Consider the following 17,117-nt stretch of genomic DNA (forward strand, 5'->3'; position numbering starts at 1 on the left):
AATACATATGACACCGTAATATGATGTATTACTGGGAATTATTATTTTCGCCATAAAATCCTCCGCCCCGTTGAAGTACATAAACATGTCTCAACATGTCTTTTTCTATTTTGCTGTGAAAAATATTTGCTGCATTGTGTAACTGCCGATTTCCTGTCAGCCCAAATAGTTAACGTTTAACACCAAACATAAGTCAAATGTTACAGAGGGCAGCAATGTTACAGAGGGCAGCAATAGGGCAGCAATGTTAGATATTCTAACCCAGGATTTGCTTTACGAAAATATAAAGCAGAAATCTATCGAAAGATCTGAATGTGACATTATGTTATAGTGTTCTGATTAAAACCTGATTACTGGCAAAAGTAGCCTGCTGTTCATCACATAGGAACTGGTAATGTCTTTGTGTAGATTAAAAATCAAAGCAAGCCAATGTTCAACCAGCTATTCTTTTCAATTCCATCCCCTATTCCAAACTTCGTGAGTACAGTGTGCTTGTAACACATGAGTTGGACCATCTGTATGCAGGACACAATATATAGGATTGCATAGGACACAATGAATGGTCTTCATTAAGACACTAGAGACCGCATGGCTTAGGACACAATGAATGGTCTTCATCAAGACACTAGAGACTGCATGGCTTAGGACACAATAAATGGTCTTCATCAAGACACTAGAGACTGCATGGCTTAGGACACAATAAATGGTCTTCATCAAGACACTAGAGACTGCATGGCTTAGGACACAATGAATGGTCTTCATCAAGACACTAGAGACTGCATGGCTTAGGACACAATGAATGGTCTTCATCAAGACACTAGAGACTGCATGGCTTAGGACACAATGAATGGTCTTCATCAAGACACTAGAGACTGCATGGCTTAGGACACAATGAATGGTCTTCATCAAGACACTAGAGACTGCATGGCTTAGGACACAATGAATGGTCTTCATCAAGACACTAGAGACTGCATGGCTTAGGACACAATGAATGGTCTTCATCAAGACACTAGAGACTGCATGGCTTAGGACACAATGAATGGTCTTCATCAAGACACTAGAGACTGCATGGCTTAGGACACAATGAATGGTCTTCATCAAGACACTAGAGACTGCATGGCTTAGGACACAATGAATGGTCTTCATCAAGACACTAGAGACTGCATGGCTTAGGACACAATGAATGGTCTTCATCAAGACACTAGAGACTGCATGGCTTAGGACACAATGAATGGTCTTCATCAAGACACTAGAGACTGCATGGCTTAGGACACAATGAATGGTCTTCATCAAGACACTAGAGACTGCATGGCTTAGGACACAATGAATGGTCTTCATCAAGACACTAGAGACTGCATGGCTTAGGACACAATGAATGGTCTTCATCAAGACACTAGAGACTGCATGGCTTAGGACACAATGAATGGTCTTCATCAAGACACTAGAGACTGCATGGCTTAGGACACAATGAATGGTCTTCATCAAGACACTAGAGACTGCATGGCTTAGGACACAATGAATGGTCTTCATCAAGACACTAGAGACTGCATGGCTTAGGACACAATGAATGGTCTTCATCAAGACACTAGAGACTGCATGGCTTAGGACACAATGAATGGTCTTCATCAAGACACTAGAGACTGCATGGCTTAGGACACAATGAATGGTCTTCATCAAGACACTAGAGACTGCATGGCTTAGGACACAATGAATGGTCTTCATCAAGACACTAGAGACTGCATGGCTTAGGACACAATGAATGGTCTTCATCAAGACACTAGAGACTGCATGGCTTAGGACACAATGAATGGTCTTCATCAAGACACTAGAGACTGCATGGCTTAGGACACAATGAATGGTCTTCATCAAGACACTAGAGACTGCATGGCTTAGGACACAATGAATGGTCTTCATCAAGACACTAGAGACTGCATGGCTTAGGACACAATGAATGGTCTTCATCAAGACACTAGAGACTGCATGGCTTAGGACACAATGAATGGTCTTCATCAAGACACTAGAGACTGCATGGCTTAGGACACAATGAATGGTCTTCATCAAGACACTAGAGACTGCATGGCTTAGGACACAATGAATGGTCTTCATCAAGACACTAGAGACTGCATGGCTTAGGACACAATGAATGGTCTTCATCAAGACACTAGAGACTGCATGGCTTAGGACACAATGAATGGTCTTCATCAAGACACTAGAGACTGCATGGCTTAGGACACAATGAATGGTCTTCATCAAGACACTAGAGACTGCATGGCTTAGGACACAATGAATGGTCTTCATCAAGACACTAGAGACTGCATGGCTTAGGACACAATGAATGGTCTTCATCAAGACACTAGAGACTGCATGGCTTAGGACACAATGAATGGTCTTCATCAAGACACTAGAGACTGCATGGCTTAGGACACAATAAATGGTCTTCATCAAGACACTAGAGACCGCATGGCTTAGGACACAATGAATGGTCTTCATCAAGACACTAGAGATCGCATGGCTTAGGACACAATGGGAGGTCTAGCTTACGACAGAAACAAAAGAAAAGTGATACATGTTTTATACATCATCTGTCTGACAATTTTATATTCTACAAAAAAAAGAAAAGAAGAAAAAACACCTAGAATAGGTGCACATCTTCAAAACTGTAGATCAGTGTTTCTGGAGGCATGAAAACCCTGTAAAATAGAAAGTCCTAGACAGAAGTCACAAGAGACGTTGGGGGTGAAAAAAAGTCTTAAACCTCAAAATTAGTCTGCAGCCTAAGGGCATTAGAGTGCTATAAAGCATGGCCTCCGCACGGAAACCATACATCTAAATTAATAAGTCATATAGAACAAGTAAACCAGACCCTTTATCTTACGTTTCCAATTTTGTGCAAGCATGAAATACGTCCAGGCTGGAAGATTGCAGGCCTAGACGGTTGTAGCTAATTGGCTGTTTGTAAACCTTTTATTGTTTTGTATGTCAAAAGGTTATCTGTAAACACAGGCAGATAAATGTTAACAAACATACACACTTCAAACGTTTGTTACCAATATCGTCCTGTACACTCCAACCCCGCAGGAGGGCCGCAATATAACATCACTCAAACAAACGGGGGGAAAAAGACATTTTTAAAACTTAAAAAGAACCTATCCTGCATGTTTGTGGTTTTTGGATAAATTCTTTGACCTCTGAACTTTGAAACGTGCTTCAGCAAATAGGAAAATAAATGAAAGAAGTTATTTGTTCACTCTCTACATTTTGAACAGTGAATATAAATAATACAGTAAAGAATGTTGACCAGACAGGATTTTTATCTCTGAGGAAATAAATTCAACAAGAAGTTTATAGTTTTGCTCGTTGGATCAGAATGTAAACATGGACTTTCTTCATCTTGTGTAACACTGTATGTCTTTTAGACTCTTCTGACAAAATGGGTAAGTTATCTTTACAGGATTTAAAATCAATCTACCTATCTATCAATCTATCAGAAAAGCAAAAAGACAACTATACGTCTACAATTGTTTGATAGTAGAAATCTGAGTAGAAGGAATTGGGGTTTGGATTAGACTGGCCCCCGTCGCTGGAATATTGAATACTATATTAAGAAGAAATAAATCTCTAATAATTTTGATCACTTGGATGACTGATTCAAAGTTCTAAACTAGGGGGAGATAATCTAGTTGTAAAATGCAGTTGAGAAATTCTTCATACAATCTAAGGGGTCGCTAGCCATGCCAGTCTAGGTTTGGATGCATGTGTGTGTGGGTTGTGTGAGGTCAAACCTTAACTCATTCACCCCTGAAATTTCAAAATGAACTATTCCAACCTTTGAATTAGAAGAGTTCAAATGCGTCTTTAGCAGTGAATGACTTAATGTCAACAGTGGATTATTAGCCCATTAGCTAGTCTACCATTACACGAGGTAAATACAAAGAAACCTGTCTTTTAGGGATAAATACATGTCAGACAATACAGGGTGTCAGTCAAGTCAGGTTACATTGTAGCTCATACCACAAACTTTCGTTGTAATGACACACTTAAGGATATATGCTACCTTTTGTGAACATATTTACTTCCCTTCAGAAGAGTTCTACCATTCAAGAAACCTGTATGATTTTCCTAATGAGGGGTTATTGGTCCTTATTTAGAAATTGATGACATTTCATTTTACATCCTGATACCTGAGTAAGATGCATGGCATATTTGATGTTTAATACAAATGTGAATCAGAAAGAAGGGAACTAACTCTCACACACACCAGAGGTGTTATGTGTAAGGTAACAAACACCCATAACTCATTCACCCCTGCAGACACATCTGAACCCTTCAAACTCACAGGTTGAAAGTTCGTTATGAAATTTCAGGGGTGAATAAGGTACCAGAACTAACCTGACTTTACTTAAACATGAGAAACTGTGGAACCTCAGCTCCTAGTTATAACCAATACTGTCACCTCAACACACGAACCCAGGGTTCACTTATATACACCGACGTACTCCAGTGGAGAACCTGGTGCAGGGTTCACTTTTATACACCGACGTACTCCAGTGGAGAACCCAGGGTTCACTTTCATACACCGACGTACTCCAGTGGATAACCCAGGGTTCACTTTCATACACCGACGTACTCCAGTGGAAAACCCAGGGTTCACTTTCATTCACCGACGTACTCCAGTGGAGAACCCAGGGTTCACTTTCATACACCGACGTCCTCCAGTGGAGAACCCAGGGTTCACTTTTATACCCCGACGTACTCCAGTGGAGAACCCAGGGTGCGCTTTCATACACCGACGTACTCCAGTGGAGAACCCAGGGTTCACTTTCATACACCGACGTACTCCAGTGGAGGTCACCGAGTGTAGCAACATGTGCACATGTCTGTCAAATCTCTCTTATGTAATTACATATACCGTGGAAAAATACTGGCTTCAACAGTTTTATAGCAGGGGGGAATTCAGAAGTTTCTTGTATGCCACCATTACTTAGTGTTACTTAAAACTGGCTACACATGTATAACAAATTTCTTTATTATTTTTTACAACTTAACAATTATGGAGACAAACTACATTTATTTCAGAAATTCTCTTTACTGAAGAAAACATCTCAATAAAAAATAAATACAAATGTACATCATATGGAAATATATCTTAGGAAATTTTTGTTTATTAAAGGTAATTTGTAGAATTATGAATAATATTTCCAAATTTTGAACAAAAATATTTCAATAGACCTATATCAATTTTGATTTAAGGAATTAGATGATAACTTTCATGACATCATTTCCTACTAGTAATAACCTACATGTTTCTAATATATACTACCCCCATTGCAACCCCCCCCNTACAATATATATATTGACGTGTACATGTTTTTGTTTAATAACTAACTATGGAGGAAGTAGTGATTCAATCACCCCTGTTATAATTACTGAAGTCTGTTGCATGGTTCCGAGTGTAATCGTGTTATAATTTAATCAACCATAATGCATTTCTATTACACAGAAAATGTACAATTTCCATAGATCATGGTCTTACATTGTATCTGTTATAAGAAACAGATTGAGTTATTTGTATATCGGAAGGGTTCATTAAAACCCCAGGTGTTCCGGCTCAACAGGTAAATCAGCGTCCCACAAATACCATTAGGTGCCTTTATTACCGCAGAAATCACTTTTAATCTTCTTTTATAATACAATCAACATGTAGGTTCTCAGGACTGCAGGAGATGGTGCTATTTGTACCCAGGTCCTTAATTTACAGACCGAGAGGTACATTATACTGCAAAAATTATCATCTTCATTCATCCTTTAATACATTTAAGAGTACAGTGTATTTTGTGTTGAAATTAAATTAACACTGCGAAATCCACGGATGATTATATTACCTAATTACTGAGATATACACTGGCTGTTGGCAGTGTTAATTATATACAGAAATTTCATATACCATACCTATTTAGGGATTCCTCAGACATTAGTATAAAAAGACTTTGGTCTTCTTATCAATATACATCAGCTTCATGGTTCCAGGACAATTTCAAACCCTTTATCTTGTTTAGGAGATTTCCAATATTTCATCTGTTTTAGCGTTATTTTTACTCTTGGTCTGTAATAAAGGACACTTTCCAAATCTTTCATCTGTTTTTGGAAAATTTCAACCTTTGATCTATTTTTGGAAAATTTCAACCTTTGATCTATTTTTGGAAGATTTCCGACCATTAATTCTGTTCTAGTATGATTTTGACTTTTGATCTGTTCCATCACAATTTCAGACACTTTACAAACCAGAAGATGAATATGGCCAGAAAACCTAGGAATTATTGACAGTTAATTAATGACCACAACTGGACAATTCCAAACACCGAGATCACCCAGACTGGTCAATGTGACTGACCAATAGATTGGAAAGACAACAAACTGTGATTGACACGGTCAGATGGATGCTATCCATGGTCCAAACTGATCAGTCCATTCATCACTGCGAAGGAACACATGTCACAACACTAGGGAGACCCACAGATCCTCGATTATCAGGTCATTTCAGACACATACTACACAGTGTTTAACTCAAAGAGTAATTAATATAGATTGTCTCATCAACTAAACTGACCACTTACATGTGTAGACTGATAGGAAACTGTGACCATGAACTGGTCAGGAAAGATATGTCTCTCTATCATAACTGACCACTAACTCATTAAGACTGACAGATGACTATGACATAGATCTTTGTAAATTGTGAGCCAAGTCCTATGCACTGTTATACTAATATCAGGAAATTTAGCCAAATCAAACTTTTGCCATTCGCCTGTAAAATCAATATTTGCCCTGAGTTTATTTTGTCCTTCACATCTGATGACTACGCTATGTATTCTATGTTGTTTAATAATATTAGCTGTAAAATTTAATTTGCCTTATTTGTTGAGGGAGAAAAAAGCAAAGATTTTCCATATACAGGAAATACCCTTGTGATAAGGAACTGGACTGGAGACAAAAGTTAACCCTCACGATACCAACAGCTCAATAATGTAGATAGGATAGGTGTCAGGTATGGAGGTCCTGAGTGATATTAGAAAATTGTAAGGAAATCTGACAGGAAACTGGACTTGTCAGAAAAGTTGTAACTCCGTCATGGTGCTGACCACTGTATAACATATGTCAGGCGTGATAAGGAATCGGAGTGGTCAGACATTTTGTCCTGTCATTGATGAGACTCAGACCACTGTCCTAACATCATCAATCTTCACAGTCCCTGCCTTCCACTGGACCGATCAAATGTGAATAATGGCATTCCAGACTACCAATCATCAAATCCTACTTAAAGCCTGTTATCATGTCCATGTGTGTGTGCAGACTGACCACAGCTGACTGCAGACTGACCGCTAACACTGCACACTGATAATAGGTACAACCATGCAGTTATTACTGACCAGGAGTGATGAGAAGTTGGTGTAGGAATACTGACCAGTACAACACTGGTCAAAGCTGCTGTAATTATAACCCATTGACCAGAAATAACGGATGTTATTTGTAATCAGACACAATTAGATATGATATAGTCAAGAATGTAGAAATCACAACCAATGTCTTTGGTGTAATGATCATCTTTCATCTGGTCCGTATAACGACTGACTGCTGACCTCGTCCTAACGTGGTTGTGTGGCAGGCTATGTGTCGGTAGACATAAATCTACATCGGATGAGTCAGGGCCAGGATTTGTGTGGAACTCCACGACAATTAACACAGAGTTGTTAGCATAAGTGTCTTTTTAACCAAAAAATTTGTTATTATTTAATCCAGTAACTTTTCTGCCAAAACAAATTCAAAAACAAAATGGGGGAATTTCTCTTAAGGAAAAAATCTTAGAGTACATGCTAGATGTTTCATCAAACAGAAGCCTTCCATGTAACAAAACATGGAGACACATTTCCATTTTCTTCCTGTAAAAAAGTTTTTAAAGATCATTTTTATATTAATGAGATTTCTTTCAGTATATTTCCCACTCTCTACTTCAGGTAAACAATTTTCAATGTTTCATGACAATCATCAAGAGGATTAATGGAGGTCTGATTTATCACTGTCTGTTCCGGCAACAGACGAGCCGCAATGTCTTTCAAGAACTTCAACAAAAACTAATATTTCAAAATAATCTCCATCACAAATTGTACACTAGGTGTCAGACAGCTGTCCTGATGGGTGTGACACTTCAGACTGATAAAGAGGATCCCACGTTTTTGTAGGTGAATACTTTTATCTTGACAGTACTGCCACAGTTAAAGGATGATGTGTTTCCTAGAGTGGTTATATTTTTGTTTATGATAGCGTGTCAGTATTCTTGTATTTCACAGGGTATCGATATATTTGTGGTTACGAATTTCAACTACATTAAAATGCAAAAACGAAAAAAAAGCAGCGACTATTTTTATGTTATATTTCAATTTTGCCCTGGCATGAGCAACTTCAACACAGATTGAATAATATAAATACATGAATATGCATTTTCACTGATGATATCCAGAGGTCATTTGAATCCATTTCAGTAGAAATCTTGCGCTTGTAGTATATGTGCTCAATTTGACCGCATAACAGAGAGTGAAACTGCAAGGTTGAAGCGCCTGAAACCTTTCTAGGTAAATGGTATCAGTAAATGGTATCAGTAAATGTATCAGTAAATGGTATCAGTAAATGTATCAGTAAATGGTATGGTATCAGTAAATGGTATCAGTAAATGGTATGTATCAGTAAATGGCATCATTCTCAGGGATCTGTTTTCATTTATAACTACAAGGAACTAGCTTTAAAATATGGGATATCAATTAATTATAAGTGATCAAAGTTGGCCCTGCCCAAGAACACAGAACAGAATTACTGATAGTTACTGTGATGTGTTGGTGATTAGTCCTAATGCCCTGTGTAATATAAACTCCCATTGATCTACCAAGGTCAGCTAAACCATAGCAGACCTACTCCTGCTCCAAACAATCTCACTTATCAAAACCTTCTGAATTGATGGTCATCTTATTATCATAAACTTGACTAGCCAGAGATGAAAGGCCAGGGGTCAGTTCACCTACTGTTTACTGTACATCAAAATCCTACTGGTAAACTTCTTCCATAAAATTGTGAATCCTGGTAATTTTAAGGTCAATAAACTATTTCTAAGGTTATCAAATATTTTCAAAGATCACTAAAAGTTACTTCAAAGTTTAAAAAGACAATTTTCAAGGTCACCAGAAACTATTTTTAAGGTTATATCAGATTTTTAAAGGTCACCAAACGCTACCTCAAAGTTCAAAGAGACAATTTTCAAGGTCACCAGAAACTATTTTTAAAGTTATATCAGATTTTTTCAAGGTCACAAAAAGCTACTTCAAGGTTTAAAGAGACAATTTTCAAGGTCACCAGAAACTATTTGTAAGGTTATCAGATATTTTGCAAGGTCACAAAAAGCTATTTCAAAGGTCTAAGAGATTATTTCATGGACATGAGAACCTTTTTGTGAGGTTAAAGCATTGTTTTCAAGGTAATCAGGAGAAATTCATTTATAAGGTCATCAGTGATAATTTTAAGGTCATCAGAGATTTTTTAAGATCATTAAAGAATAATTTCAAGGTCATCAGAGATTGTTTTTAAGTGATCAGAGAATAAGCACCAACAAGAGTGTTAAATGTGGTAAGTACGGTACGTGATACTCCTTGAGTCGTAACAGTGTAACCAAGTACATCATTTACAATGTCATTGATACCTTATAGTCATTTCTATATAGTTTTCCAATTATATCTACCATATAAAACCTTTAACATGGAGAGCTTTGTCAATTTATTTTCAATTTCCTTCAATTTTCACTTTTTACATGTTTTATTTCCTGATTTTAATTATTGATTCAATTTTCATGATGAGTTGGTCGAGAGTCTATACTGGAGTGGCTATAAATTCTCCTATCAAACACAGATCACTTCAAGTGTAAGTTACAAGATTTAATATACTGTCATGAATATACCGTATTTACATCAAATAAGCCCGTGCTCAGATTTAAGCCCATCCCCATTTGAGGTGATTTCTTGCTCTCTTGGCAAATAGGGTCAACTTTAAGTTCTTTTGAGTCCATATTCCTGTTACTGTCAAGATTTATACTATACCTTACACATGATAAGCTCATGTTTCTGATGTTGAGCCCACCCCTTGGTTTTATGACATAACAAAACATAGATACATCTGTATGAAAAAGCCTTTTCTGCAGGGACAAATTTGGAAGTTTTTAAGCCCATTCCCAGTTTCATTTTTCTAAAGGACTGGACTCCCTAGGTTAATTAAAGGTCTGATTTTTTAGGTTTTGCATCCTTGCAACAGCTAAGGTCATCACGAAGGAAGTGCCCAAAAATTATGGGGTTGTTTTAGGGGCACTTTAAAAGTGCAATCTCACTGAAATGTCATGACCATGACATGATAGCATGACCTTCCATCCGTCTCATAACACAGACAACAGGCTAACCAGAGATACTGTCAAAAAGGAAAGATAGAAAGAGAAGTAAAGAAATAGGTCCCAGCTTAGTGTTATGATGGTGACAGCAGATTGACTTTGTTCTATATGTCTGATGACGACACAGGAGAAAAAAACAGACATTTTGCAGGGCACCAGATTATTAGTAACCTCGTATGATCATGCAGTGGAATATACAGCTGTAACAGGAAAGCGAGTAGTGTGCTTCGAATTCTTGACCCCCAGCTTCCCTGTCCATCGCTCTACTAATCAAGCCAAGGGGAAAATCCCCCTAGCTCAAAACTAGAAGTCGGCCGTAATTTCATGTTCAATTCAACCCCCACACCCCTATTTAAATATGTTTGCTCTGGAACACCACATCACCCAGGTTCTAACTCCCTGTCACCTTAAAGGGTGGGGGGCACAGAACTACAGCCCAGGTTCTAACTCCCTGTCACCTTAGGGGGGGGGGGGGGGGGGGGGGCACAGACACTATTTGTAACAGGAAAGAAAGTAGTGAGCTACCAAAAGGGATCAACCCACGACAACCACAATCTGCCACACAGCAATTCTTAGTTCCAGAATCTGTAAAGAGGTGTTTACTGCAGGTAAATTATGGTAGGTACAACATTAAATATGACATGATATTGGTGATTTCTGATGATGCCAAAAGCCCACTGACACCGTGCCAGTACAAACCACTTGACTACAGAACATGTACTAACATCTATATAAACGCAGACCTGACACTGATCTCTATACCGATACACAGATACAGCGATATCAAATTGAACATTTATAAACATACTTCTACAATTTTACTGCTGTGCTGATGCACCAGAGATATGAAAAATGAATGTCTTTTTTTGTGTTTCTATGACAATTGAAATATTTCCCCTGTTTTCATATCACAACAGACATTAAAACAATGCTATGCAGTTCAGCAAGTACCTATAGCCTTAGAATTGAGAAATAAGAATTTTGTGCAAGTGGGTCCTGGTAATGTTTTCATATGATCAGTTTCTAACTTACCAAGATCTCTGCTTAATTGAGCCCTTAACTCATATGCAATATTTAAATCATGAAAAAGTATATGAAACATTGACTTCTTTACGAATGAAGGAGGTACTCCTCGCCGATTCCTTCAGAAGCAGGGGAGACTACACAGTACTCGTCTCCAGCATCTAGTTGGGAAAATACTTATAAATATATGATAAAAACTTCACCAATTAGAAGTTTGATTTCTTGTCACATGACTAAAGTACTCACCAATCGTGTCGCCTCCAATGATGTTAGTTCCGCCAACCATGGAGTAGCGCGGAAATCCAGGCAGTGCACGGACGGTCCCAAGTCCCAACCGGTTCCGTGTCCATTGAAGCGTGCCTTGTCGGTTTTTCACTTCACACTGAAGAACTATAGTAGAATTTTGGGTCGTCGTTGTATTCTCTGGCTGGGCAGTGAACTGTTGTGACCCCAGGGCTGTTGAAACAAACAAGTATTAAATTTGATAAGAAAATGCTATCTTAACTCATATTTTGTGAAAAACATTTTTGTACATTTTACTGCTCAACACCTTTATGTTTTAATTCTCAAAGAAAACATTATTTTGTGGAAACTGCACTCTCAACCGATCAGACACTCTATCAATATTCAGTCTATAGTATACTATATGAGCAAAATATACAAATCCCAAAACGATCTCAAACGGCACTGCCAAAAACTTCAAAGAGCTTCTTGAAGGGAATGTAACTGTAAAATTTCTATAAAAGTCACAAAGGTTGACGGTAAGTCAGAGCTACATGTAATAAAACCAGAAGCATAGGTTATTTACCTCAGGACAATGTCAAGCTTGTAGGTGACTAGGACAGAGGTTATTATACCTGAGGACAGCTTAAAGGTGACAAGGACAAGGTGTAAGGTAATTAGTGACAAACTCACACCGAACTCTCACCCTGTGTTTATTCATTTTAAAACTGTTAACTTGCAATGTACATAAACATTAAATATAACCCACCTCTTTTTTTTAAATTTAATTAAGTTACTTCTGCCAAATGATTCTCAGACAAGCTTAACTAAATTATGTTTTACAGAATTATCATCACCATGAAAACCACACACAATACACGAGAGTACTGTTTGTCTGTATCACTCAGAGACACCTTACAACAGTTTTATCATCACTGGGTCAACAGCGCCGTACGTACTCTCCTACACGATTAACCTGTGGAAGGCAAAGAATACCAGAAAGTTTCTGTTATTTATGGACACCACGCCTGGACATGTAGGACTGCTGAGTCAGCATATTTCAATAGAATATTTTTCCTTAAATTTTCGTAATATTTCTGTAGACATTTTACGATATAATGAGACACCTTATAGAGAAGGATAAGGTCAGACGTTTACATAGCGGAGTGATTACAACACTGCATGCTGATGTAACAAGATCACCAGCCATCTCATAGACAACCACTCTTACTATAATTGTGATTCTGTTCTCAACCCAAATATCAAAACCTGGACCTGGGCATTCTTTATCACATTGTCAGTTTGTAATCATATTGTTCTGTCTGCAACATTACCTATGTGCCAGTCAATCGGGTGGACCTGGTACAGTTGGGCAGTATGTTTGGGGTAAATTCAATAACAGCAGATGGACATGCTGGTAAAACCAAATGTTTTGACCTCTCTTTGAATACTGTTACCGTATTTGACTTAGAAAACACAAATATTCCCCTAAATGTCTGCTGACTAACCTTGACTAACAGTGACTCTACTTTGTGCTCAAGTCATTTCATACACGAAACGTTTTCTGTGTCGAGAGTTACCTCCCTCAAAAATGTATTTGATAAGCATTGACTGATAATCAGAATAACCTTAGAGTTATCAACCTATGGATTCTTGTGTGTTCTTGTGTTCCTTTTAAATGTGTCAGTAATTCTTGTGTACTTTTAAATGTGTCATTAATTCTTGAGTACTTTTAAATAAGTCATAAATTCTTGTGTACCTTTTCAATGTGTCATCAATTCTAGTGGAATTTTTCAAATGCATCATCTGCAATTCTTGTGTACCTTTCAAATGTGTCATCAATTCTATTGTATTCTTCAAATGTGTCATTGTTTCTTGTGTACCTTTCAACAGTGTCATCATTTTTTGTGTATGCTTTTGAAAACGTATCAGTTAATTATTAACTATGTCAAAATAACCAACTAGTTATCTTACAGCTTATAGTGCAGAACTCTTTTGGATTGGACATTCATGTCACAACTAGAAAAGGTAACATACAACATTAACTCATTCACCACTGTAATTTCATAATGCACTATTCCAACATTTTAATTGGAAGATTTAAAATGAGTCTTCAGGGGTGAGTTAAGATAAAATACAGTAATCCCACTGGGAAAGCTGCCTATATGAATGCTTACAGTAACAGGGACCTTATTTTGGCTAGAACACTGAGATTTTATATAAAATTCCATTGTACCTATTCCAGACCATGCACATGAAGATGGTCCAAAAAGACTTCTCATGAGATGTTTGTAGACCACCCATGTTATTTTTGAAACATGTTGTTTTAAATTTGGTTTGAAATTGTCTTTTTATCCCGACAAGAATAATAAGCGTAAGTCATCTGGATGGTGAAAATTCTCTGAACGTCCAAAATTGTGCTTTATAGAAAAACAGGTGCCTTCAGGAAAGTCTGGTCGTTCAAATATATACATTTCATATAGGTATGTCTGATACACATTATGAATAATTCTGAAGGTTTAAACAGACAGATAAAGGATGAAATATTTCCAATTAGAGATAATTGGTCAAAATAGATTGCGCAAACATTTTGCAAACAAAGGGTTGTATCTTTAATAGAAAAATAAAACGAGAGTCGTTCAGTACTTCCACACAGATTCTGTCAATGATGTATCATAACAAACTAACTAATGGAAATCAGAATTTTAAAATTACATTAAATTTTGTTTTTATTCGATTTATCAAAATATTACGACAAGTATACATACATTATTCCCCCTGTATTAATTACACAGTGTATATCCATCATCACTAATTAGTGTTTACTGTTGAAAATCTGTGCATTTCCTTGAAATAATCCCTTCAGTCACCCACACGTAAAAACCCTCAGTGTGTACAGAAACTAAACCAGTCTGCCGAGAGAAGTGAAATGTCCACATCAAGGAGGTTTTCTCCTATGAAGTGAAACATCATTTATAAATTAGGGACGTATCGAAAACTAAAAAGTTGTGTACACTTTTCTGCATAAAATAGTTTGTGGATTTATGAAAAGTGCACAATGTATTTGAGTCATAACTAGAAAAAAAACATTTGTCATTCTTTGATTAACTCAGAAATATAATTTCTTGTTGAAGTTTGTTTAGTGATTTCAAACCAGCATGTTTTGATGGTATCATTCACATACACATGTCTGGTGCATTATATATAATTGTTTGTTTGTGTTTTACGTCCTATTAACAGCTATGGTCATTTAAGGACGTGCCAGGTTTTGGTGGTGGAGGAAAACCAAAGTATCTAGAGAAAAACAACCAACCTTTGGCCAGTTACCTGGCGACTGCCCCACGTAGGCCCGAAACTCGCCACCCATTGGTGTAGGGAGATCGTAAACAGTCAGATGCATTATAACCACTTGGCCATCGCAGCCCCCGCATACATACTTAATAAAACAGCTTCTGTTTGTGTCCCACAAGAAGATCGAGATTATGTAACACAATATTAATGATTTTTTTTCTCTTCCCATGAAATCAATTATCTTTCACCTGTATCTTCTGCAGTAAATCAACGGATGGAGAAGGGTTCCTCACAACAACCTTTGTGCCTTTGATGAATGGTAAGATTAAACAGGCCAGACGTTTGTGGCTAAGTTGGGAAGTAAGTTTAGAAGCCAATGCGCACTCAATAGTTTTTTCCATCTGTCATTCTGATCTGACATCCCTGCTTATGAACCGATTGCAGTCTAATTACATGTTTAACACGCACATTCACACCTGTCAATGTTTCTACACGGCTCCTAACACCCCAAGGTGCCAAACGCCTTCACAGTATCCGTCAGGTAATATAACGGAATGCTCTGCCTGGAAATACCTATCTTGAATCATTCAGGACTTACATACGATGATAAATCAACCCTCAGCCTCTGTTCTAACAGAGTGGCGTCCCTAACGTCATTGATGGTCTATATAACAATGACCATAACCCACACCTGTATATAGATAGTGTAATTGTCTACAAACACATCCTTCAGTTCACAAGGCCGTAGTGAATGTTTTAATCATTATTACAACAGTAAAGGCTGTCAGTGGATCATGTTTTGTCTTTGGTGGGATGAAATACTGGCCATAATTTCTAGGTATATGTTTTTTCTCTCTGGTATAGGTGTTTTCTCTCAGAAATACAAAGGTGATAGTATTGTTATGTATCCAAACAAAATAGCCCTGTATATTCCAGAGGAGTTAATGGTCAAATACTAGCCATCGCCATGGAAACCAACCATGGATACATCACCATGGATACATCACCATAGACTTCAACAGTTTCCGTTTCAACACAATACAAATGAGTTTGATGTAAAGTAACTGAAGGCTGGTTTGGATACAGACACTATGTATGCTTGTCTGTTTTCATGAGCTTTCGTTTTGGGGAAAAAACAGTGCATGTATATGTCTCAAACCTGGGATTATATTCATCCTACTTGACAAGGTGTTTTTATCTAAATATCATTTAAGAGATTAGAATTCTGTTGTTTACCAAGCTTAAATAACGTTTTATATATAAACATCATTAACAACAAAACAGTTTTATTTTTTAGTTCCGTAAATTCACACCATCTCCTGTGGAGAATTGAGCCAAATAAACCCCTAATTAGACCTAAAAGTCCCACTGTTTACAAAACGTGAAGGACTTTATTTTTTTCTAACTTTGTTTTGGCTTGACATTAAAAGCTGGGCTTTAGATACACTCTAGAACACGAACTGTTAATGTGTTATTTTTTTATTTGTTGTTGTCAATTACGATTTATTTGTTTTTGTGGCTGCAACAACTGTTTAGCTATAGGTGATGAAAGCCTAAATACGCCTACTAGGCGAAGGCGATTACTATACACAAGTGCTAATTAGCTATGTGTCTTTGTGCCATACCAGATAAGAAATGGGTAGTCGGAGACTTACGGACACTTGAATCATAATCATACAGCCTCTTGTAAAAAAGCGACATTCAAGGCAGTCTCGTGAGCACTTGAATCATAATCATTTTGCCTCTTGTAACATTTGTTTGTTGTATAGACACATTTTTGTCAATGGAGCTGAACAGTTACATGGCCCGTCTCTCCTGTTGCCAAATTGGTGTCTCGAGAGCCAGAAATTGAAAGCTCCGAGATGTCAACCTTGGAAGTAGGAGCTTGGGAGAATGGCTTTAGCTTATAACTATCTCATATTGTGGCAGACACAAAAACTGTTCGCTGTTCACCTTGGCACAGAAAATTGGTAGACATGTTCAAAGACATAAGTATATTATGGGATATACCTACCAAGCATGTTCTTAATAATTCTTGTTACCTTGATTTTTTTTAAAATACATGAAGGATTTTATGTTTTGCCAATATTCTTTTTCTTTCTTT

At 37.4% G+C, this 17,117-nt stretch overlaps 1 protein-coding gene across 4 annotated transcripts in view; it reads right to left on the reverse strand.

The window, feature by feature from the left end:
* The window catches only part of LOC110464288 (kin of IRRE-like protein 1), a 131,857-nt gene that overhangs the window by 24,329 nt on the left and 90,411 nt on the right, over positions 1-17,117 (reverse strand). For all 4 annotated transcript variants that reach the window (XM_021519424.1, XM_021519422.1, XM_021519423.1 and 1 more), the window contains one exon: positions 11,747-11,956. In XM_021519424.1, coding sequence (XP_021375099.1) covers positions 11,747-11,956 — 210 coding nt within the window. The remainder of the gene's footprint in view (positions 1-11,746; positions 11,957-17,117) is intronic.

This window comes from Mizuhopecten yessoensis, unplaced genomic scaffold (assembly GCF_002113885.1).
Source record: "Mizuhopecten yessoensis strain PY_sf001 unplaced genomic scaffold, ASM211388v2 scaffold10979, whole genome shotgun sequence".
Taxonomy (NCBI): domain Eukaryota; kingdom Metazoa; phylum Mollusca; class Bivalvia; order Pectinida; family Pectinidae; genus Mizuhopecten; species Mizuhopecten yessoensis.